This window comes from Poromitra crassiceps, assembly GCF_964638095.1.
Source record: "Poromitra crassiceps genome assembly, chromosome: 5".
NCBI classification, from domain to species: Eukaryota; Metazoa; Chordata; class Actinopteri; order Beryciformes; family Melamphaidae; genus Poromitra; species Poromitra crassiceps.
The window spans coordinates 39,181,735-39,189,900 of record NC_139642.1 but is presented as its reverse complement, the minus strand read 5'-3'; the positions used below and the strand labels follow the sequence as shown (position 1 = coordinate 39,189,900).

At 40.5% G+C, this 8,166-nt stretch overlaps 1 protein-coding gene across 1 annotated transcript in view; it reads right to left on the bottom strand.

Annotated features, from left to right (window-relative positions):
* Positions 1 to 8,166, bottom strand: part of wdr95 (WD40 repeat domain 95) — a gene marked incomplete at both ends in the record, with an annotated part of 19,464 nt that continues 11,298 nt past the window's right edge. The window contains 9 exons of the mRNA XM_083636659.1: positions 1 to 163; positions 276 to 379; positions 536 to 717; positions 1,227 to 1,315; positions 1,746 to 1,782; positions 1,902 to 2,040; positions 3,485 to 3,673; positions 6,827 to 6,886; positions 8,111 to 8,156. Of these exons, the coding sequence (XP_083492785.1) occupies positions 1 to 163; positions 276 to 379; positions 536 to 717; positions 1,227 to 1,315; positions 1,746 to 1,782; positions 1,902 to 2,040; positions 3,485 to 3,673; positions 6,827 to 6,886; positions 8,111 to 8,156 (1,009 nt within the window). The remainder of the gene's footprint in view (positions 164 to 275; positions 380 to 535; positions 718 to 1,226; positions 1,316 to 1,745; positions 1,783 to 1,901; positions 2,041 to 3,484; positions 3,674 to 6,826; positions 6,887 to 8,110; positions 8,157 to 8,166) is intronic.

Here is an 8,166-nt window from a genome sequence, read left to right as displayed (position 1 = left end):
TCATTCAGTTGACTCCAGCTCCTCTGTACTGCCTATGAAAGGATCCATAGCAGCAAGGGAGAGGTCCGCTCTTACAAACGTGTTTGGTAGTTCTACAATGTCCAAGCACTTCACACTGCTGTGGTCCGACAGCTTGTTAATATGCTTGATTTCATGGCAGAGCCTGAAATGCAAAACAATGCCATATTCACTTTGCATATATTAACTTCCTCACACAATTGAGTCTGGTATCAGACTTGTATTGCATGATAGAGTGTTTGCCATTCTTAACTCACCGTTTCCCCGGCTCCTCTGGGTACAACATGTTTTTAATCTCTTCCTCGATGTCTATGTCACTGATGGATGGCAGAGGATTTTCTAGTTTGCTGTGTGATTCTGACTGCAATTATCAAGAAGAACAGGCAAGTTCAGTTCAGTTTAGCATTCGGAGTGGAGAGAGGAGAGAAAGAGAGAGACATAACATGCATGGCTTAGATAATTATTTGTGAAGTAATGCAGGCGGGGGGAAAATCCATTATTAACATGCCATACCCACCTTTAGTTCCTCTCTATCAGCCTTCTTGTCAGGATCAGTGGCATCAGAAACATGTGTATTTCCATTCAGGATTTGGTGAACGGGCATACTCAGAGGATCAATCAAAACCTCATAGGGGACAGCGGGATGCTTCCAGGAAGAGGAGATGTGTGTGCTCCACTTCTCAGACTGCCCAAAGGTCCCTGTGGATGGAGACCAAATTATCCACATCACTGTTGGAGGAATGTGACACATAGTCCAAAACCCTAACTTCTTAAAATGTCTAAACATCTGATTCCATTTGGGATCTTTTCTCTTCTGTGGTGCCTTACTGCTCAACATCCCTCTTAGTCCTAGAGAAGAAAATGCACTGCTAAATATTTCAAAAACATAATGACATGATCTCAAATGGCAAAAAGTGTTAAGGTAGCTGATAAATGATATTCCATAATGAATTTTACTTTCCAGGAAACAATCATCTTGTAGAGTAGGCATTATATGTTTAGCTGGGTGGCTCAGGAACTCATGCCGTGACTGCTTACTATAGCATTTAAAGAAACAACACTGGAAGAAAAGTCAGGGTGAGTTGCAATGGATCTACTGTCACACTAACCCACCTAATGTTTTGTACCATGCTTGAGATGAATGCTATTTGCATTAACTTAAATAAGGTCAACAACAAGAGGAATGACACATACAAAATGGCACGCACCTATGAATTCTCCAGAGGTGCTCCAAAGCCGCACAGTGCAGTCAGTGGATGAGGTAAGCACCACTTGATCATTGTCAACAATCTGCAGGCTAGAACAGAATGAAGAGACATGGGATGAAATGGGAGAAGGCATTTCTGATGGGACACTCTAAATCATCCACTGCAGATGCACCCCAGGCAGCACCTCACCTGTACTAATATGGTCGTCTATTTAAGACCATCCCACACACACAGTGCCTTCCACGCTTTGTCTACTGCTGCTGCAACAGCAAGTAATGCTGCTCCTGCTGCCGCTAAACCAACTAACTAGCCTAATGATTGGTTTCACCAAGATCATGTAGCCATGGGGTGTTTGGAGTATGCACACTGAACACTGAAGGTTAGGACCATAAGGCAAAGTCTAATTGCCGTTTTAAACTTGTGGCATGAAGGATACAGTCAATGTTTGTGGATGAAATAACAGAAAACCACAGGGTAGTATGTTGTGTATCAATTGTCCTTTGTCCACATTTCACATACCCAGTGATGCTGCTGGTGTGGGCACGCCAATAGTTTTCTGCTGAATCAAGGTAAAGAAGAAGAAGAAGAAGAAAATGTTTGAATACTCTGATAGAGAGAACGTCATATTTTCAGTTTATCAGATCATAGGTAATGGCAAGAGGAAATGAAGCTGACCTCTTGGTGGCTTTTGCTCTGGGGCAAGAGCAAATTCCTCCACGTTGTAAACATAGATGTAACCAATTTGGTCAGCTGCGTACAGCAACCTGTCCCCCTCTGTTTTAGCCAGTTTTGTTATCTTTTGCTGGAATTTAGACTGAAAAGTAGAAACAAAAAAGACATTAGCTTCTTACGATTTCATGTCTAACATTAAATGTAGATGTCAGCTTTTCATTATTTTAGCATGGTTCTCTTACACTTAAAGTAACTATTTGAACAGACGGGATGGAATCCATCCTTTTCTAATTCCAAATTCCATTTTACTCCAACCATTATCTCCCCTCTGGCAAATAAGCATTTACCTTCCCAGCAGCTAGGCCTAATACAACCCCCCAGATAATAGTCCTATTGAAATAACTATAATAATAAACCACACAGTACTATAATAGAAAATGTGCCAAATAGCAAATTGTAGAAACTAATTGTGAAGAAATGAAATGACATGAAAATGTCAAATGTAAAAAATATTCAGAGCTGTTACCTGGTGCACTTTTGCTATAGGGTACCAAATTCAAGTGGCATTATAGCAAAGCCAACAAAGTACAATTGTATTTATTTATTTTCATTGTACATATTGGCAGCATTTACGTTATACACTTTGTAAGGCAGCTTCCTGCCTTCTTTCAGCGAACTATAAGCAGAGTTTTATTTCAACCTTGGGGAGACACTGCTGCTCTCGCTGACTCCATCTACTGAGAGGGCCCTGTCTTCCCTACAGTGGGAATAATGAGTGGCTGCAAGCAAGGTAACCACTAGCCCTCCAGTAACTAGAGCAAAGTAGAGCATGGTGGATTCTGTTACTGTTTAATCAGCTATTTTAGGGGGTGAGAGAACTAGCCTACTGCAAAAAATAATAAAAAATAAAATAAAATAAAATAAAATAGAAGAAAAAATATGTGAAGCTGGTGTCCTATCACTTTTCAAAGTGGAGATTGAAAGATAAATATCTTACAGCTTCAAAGCTGCTCACAAGTCTTCCTCCATTGAGAACATTCCAGAAGTTAATATAACCTTTAAAAAAAATAAAGGTAAGAAAATACATCATTAGTGTTGTATTGCAAGACCACAATTGCGAAGGGTTGTATGGTGCAATCATATACTGTAACGGATGCTGTTCACAACACTGACCCCTGCTCCCTGATGACACAAGAGATGTAGCAGAGGAAAACTGCACATGTAAGCTGCAGCTTCTCAGGAAAATGATGGCTGGAATGCTTGTATCCACTCCTGTATAACAGAAAAACCATATAATGAGATCAATAGTTCATACAGTTCAAGTTCAAGTTCAAATACCACTTAATTAAAACAGGTTTGTACCAAAGTTATAGAATAGAATAGACAAGAACAAGAATACAAAGAATAAAAGAAGATGAGAATAAAAATGTAAGAAGATTATATATATATATATAAAAAAAAAGTAAGTCGACATACACGGACACACCCACACATGAGTAGGCTATACAGACCATGACAAACACCTGGACAATCACCAGATCTTGATATTTGTTGTAGGCTGTGCAGAATCTATCATTTCACCAGACCCCGCCCTTCAAAGCTATGAAATCACCTTTAACATTTTGGTATTCAGGTGGAAGAGGACTGAGGAACCGGCTCTGTATGTGTCCGGACACCACATTCCACACTATGATCTCTCCATCGTAGCTGCTGGTGGCCAGGAGAGACGGGGGACACTGGGCAATGCAGAGGATGTCGTCCTTATGGCCATTTCTCTGGGGACAGAAACAGGGAAGGGCTACATAAATAAACAAAAAAAACATACATACATAAATAAATAAACAACTGGAGGATAAACGGTTGATTGATGACGTGGCAAAATTAATTTGTAGTGCAACAGGGCCACCGTGACTTCATTTTTGGTCGTTACTGTAGCAGGAAATCCTATTTTTGTTTGCAAAAAAAACAGTATTCGGTAGCACTTTACATTACAGCTCGCTAACAACATGGTAATAGGGGGGTAATAGTGTGATCATAATTAAGTATAGTAATTACCAAAGTAATAACCAGGTAAATAGCCTGGTATTAACAATGGGTATATCTGGGTAATTAGACTGAGATTTATGTAATAGGGTAAGGGCCAGAAACAAATGGTAACTAGAAAAGTGTACTCAGTAGAGTGCAGATCTCTGCCAGGCACCACTATGCCTAATGGCCAAACCGGAACCCAACTACGAAGGGAACCGCTATGGGAAACTCCAGTGGTTAACCCAAACTGAGCAAAAGTATTAAGCTTGCCAGTCTGCTTCACTGGCAGAGGAACATTATGTGAAGCTTCTGCCATCTGTTGGCCTTATTTTTAAACATAATATTTGAGCATTATGTATTTTCTAATAGATAAAGCAAGATGTGATATAAAAGCAATGTCAACCGTTACATTATCTACTTAAAAATGATCAGTTTGCACCACTATAGCAGTGAACCTCTATTTCAGTACATCAAAGTTTTTTTCCCTTTACCAAAAAAACAACCTAAATAGATGTTTTTCTTTTGAATTGAGATTGGTTGAGAGGAATCCTGAATGAAAATTGTATCAGCCTTTGGTGGTGTTGGATCAAGGATCGACTTGATGTTGAAGCCCAGAGCAAGCAGACAAGCCAAACAAACATCATTATGGTTTTTGCCACCATACTTAACACTGAGAAAGAGTGATTCATCACTGCTTATGTGTTTTGTTTTCTTGCTGAAGACAACAGGAATATTTGCTTGGAGAAACGCCACCAACAAGGGCCAATACACAGCATTGTCTTCCACATCAAAGCAAAATACTGTTAAGCTGAACTAGGAGTGGGACACATTAAAAAAAGTTGAATGAGACACAATACTAGACTGGCCATCTGGCACACCATAAGAATTCAGTTAACCCGAGGCTTATATGCTTGGGGAAGTATAGTAGACCAATATATAAGCCTATAAATATAGAACACATTGATCTATCTTCTGTAGGCTATTAATGAAAGACAATTCACGAGAGGGCTCTGAAGATAATAAAAAGAGGTCACGTTACTTACTGGCTACTGTAATACTATCTTTCTCCCTGTTAATGGGCCACTTTGGTGTGTGTGTATCCATCGGCCATAATCACATGGACGACAAGGGACTGAATGGCTCCTCCGACAATGGATCAAAGCCTGTGAGTGAGAATCAATTTTGATTCTTACAGCGTATGGAGAGAATTGTGCTCAGCTGTCAGAGGGAGGCCGACCATATTATTATAAAGGTAAAATAGGAGGGAAGGGTTGGAGTGTAATGTGTGATGTTAGCGGGGATTGATTCTCCCATTGTGAGAGGCTGAAGTAATTGCTGCAGTCGGTGATTTTAGCTGATAGTGGAGTGAGGGTTCACTTCGTTTTGCAAAGGGTATTAAATGTTTGTTATTTTAGGGCAATGTACATAACAGTTTATAATCTTGTGTAAAAGCCTTCTATGAAGCAGAAGTACAGAATTCAGACTATATAGTGTAGTTGATCTTTGTTAGAATAATGTCAATGTTTGCCTCACACCACCTTGATAAATATGGCAAGCATGGGAACCATGAACATGTTGATATTTTCCTTTCAATTAGTCCAAAAAGCCCCGAAATGTCACTTCATGCATCTAAATGCATCTCACTGAATTTCAGCGATGGGAAAGGTTAGATTGTCTAATCTTTGGGCACAGTCAAACATCAACAGTTTACTTCAAAATTGAGAAGCGCACCATTCTGCCAAAATGATCAGTTATCTAGGGAGTATCAGCGAGGTTATTAACTTATGTGCCTGCCTTGGCTTACAAAATAGTGACATTTGAGAGGGTCTAATGTGTCTTTGTTAAACATTGAAATGTTGATTTGTCCCAAAATTGATATATAGGCTTTTGGAGTCAGATTAATTATGTATCAGCCAGAAACAAACTTTTCTTCTCCCAGAGTCCCAACACAAATCCTAAAGTTATAACTAGCCATTTTAGTAGTGGGATCGCTATTGGCAAATGTTCCAATGGAAACAATGGGGAATTGGCTGGGAGAAGCCTCAATACTGAAGTACTGTAACCTATGACTGTAACCCATACAAACCTTCAGGCATGGTGATAGAAGGGCAAAGGTTATTTGGTAGATATACCTCAGGTGCTGAACTGAGTCAGTCATAAAACCCTCCATGCATGTCAAACCATGCTGAGACACAGTGGGGCAGAGCCTTTCATACAGATGCAATCCAGTGGAGATCTAGTTCTGCTGCCCTGGTGCTTCAACACAAATAATGCTATCACAGGGCAAGATAGCAACAATGTTATACAGTACATCGACAACAAACCACTAAATGTGACTAATGACTAACTAAATTTGGCTAACCTGGAATTGGGAAGCAGCAGGGAAATATTGTTCTCTAACAGACAGACAGTAGAATAGATAGATAGATAGATAGATAGATAGATAGATAGATAGATAGATAGATAGATAGATAGACAGACAGACAGACAGACAGACAGACAGAAAGATAGATAGATAGATACAGTAGATAGATAGATAGATAGACAGATAGATAGATAGATAGATAGATAGATAGATAGATAGATAGATAGATAGATAGATAGATAGATAGAGTAGTCTTGAAAACAGAGAAATGGAAGAATGAAGAAAACAGTGATAAAGAAAGATGGGGGGGGGGTAACAGATAGCTTAAGTTTTTGATTTGTTTCTGCAGGCAATGTTGCACAGCAGGCCAGAGATCCGCTTTATTACCCATCTCACTTTGAGCTTTTGAGTCAGTCAACAAAAACCTAACCCTGGGGGAATACAAATTCTCAGTCGGCGCCCATTGTACTACTAATTAATTTGTCTGCCTTTATCTGAGAGTTATTGTCCAAACAGTTTGGAGTTCATTAATCACCAGATCATCCTGCCATGAAGGCTGCGGCCTCTGGACATGATGAGGGTCCTCAGGTGCATCCTGACAAAACACAGCCATGCAGTCAACACACTGGAGACATTTCACATCACAGCCACGCAGTCAACACACTGGAGACATTTCACATCTCATATTCAAGCACTTCCTTGTGTTTTGAACTGTAGTGAAAGCGGTAGAACATTCTATGTAGTGGCACAATAAAATCCTTACAAACAGCAAACAATGTCGTCTGGAACAATTGGTCGAATTGCACAAAATTCGACATTACATTACGTTACATTACATTACGTCATTTAGCAGACGTTTTTGTCCAAAGCGACTTACAATATCACAATTATCGACACTTTCTCGGGTCCCCAGCCAGCGCACCCACTAAGTTTGAAGCCGATCAGACAAGTGGTCCTGGAACGAAGTACACGAAAGCCGTGTTCTGATTGGTTGAATCACATGAAATCTGAAATCCACATTCTCGGGTCCCCAACAGCGCACCCGCCAATAAGTTTGAAGTTGATTGGACGAACGGTTCTCGAGATGAACCACTTTCTGGGTTGCCAGTAGGTGGCATTATGACTATGCGCATGTCTGAATTGCACAGAATTCAGCACTGCACTCTGTCGGGGTTCCCAGCAGTGCACCCCCAAACTTTGAAGTCGGTCGGATGTACGGTTCTCAAGATAAACCGCTTTTAGATAGATAGATAGCTTTATTTGTCCCATAGGAAATTTGTTTTCAGTCGGTACATGTTACATGAGCACAGTACATACAGTATAACACAGCATATAACACAAACGTAGGGTAAGGTGAGGTAAGGTCTGGAACTATACAAGGTCAGCGGGGCATTAGGCACCTAGTGTTGCCACTAGGTGTCGCTATGACTATGCTCGTGTCCGAATTGCACGAAATGCAGCAATGCACTCGGTCGAGTTCCAAGCAGCGCACTCCCCAAGTTTGAAGTCAATCGGATGAGCAGTTTTCGAGCTATGCGGATAGACACAGACAGACAGACAGACAGACAGACAGACAGACAGACAGACAGACAGACGGTTCTGCCTTTATTAGATGTCTCTATAGTTCAAACAATGGCAAAGGCTGTACGTGCTGTATATATCTGGCAATGAAGTAGCGAGTGGTGGGATGCAATAAATTGGAAGAATGGAGGACTCGGAGTTGGAGTAATAATTGGAATGGAAGGCAGTGATTTTCTGAAATCCTACGGAGAAATAATACCGATAGGCTGCAGAGAGCTCTCTTTTCGTTTGTACTCACAGAGTAAATGGCAATCTTCCGGTCCCAGCCGACAGACATCACATAGCTTCAGACAC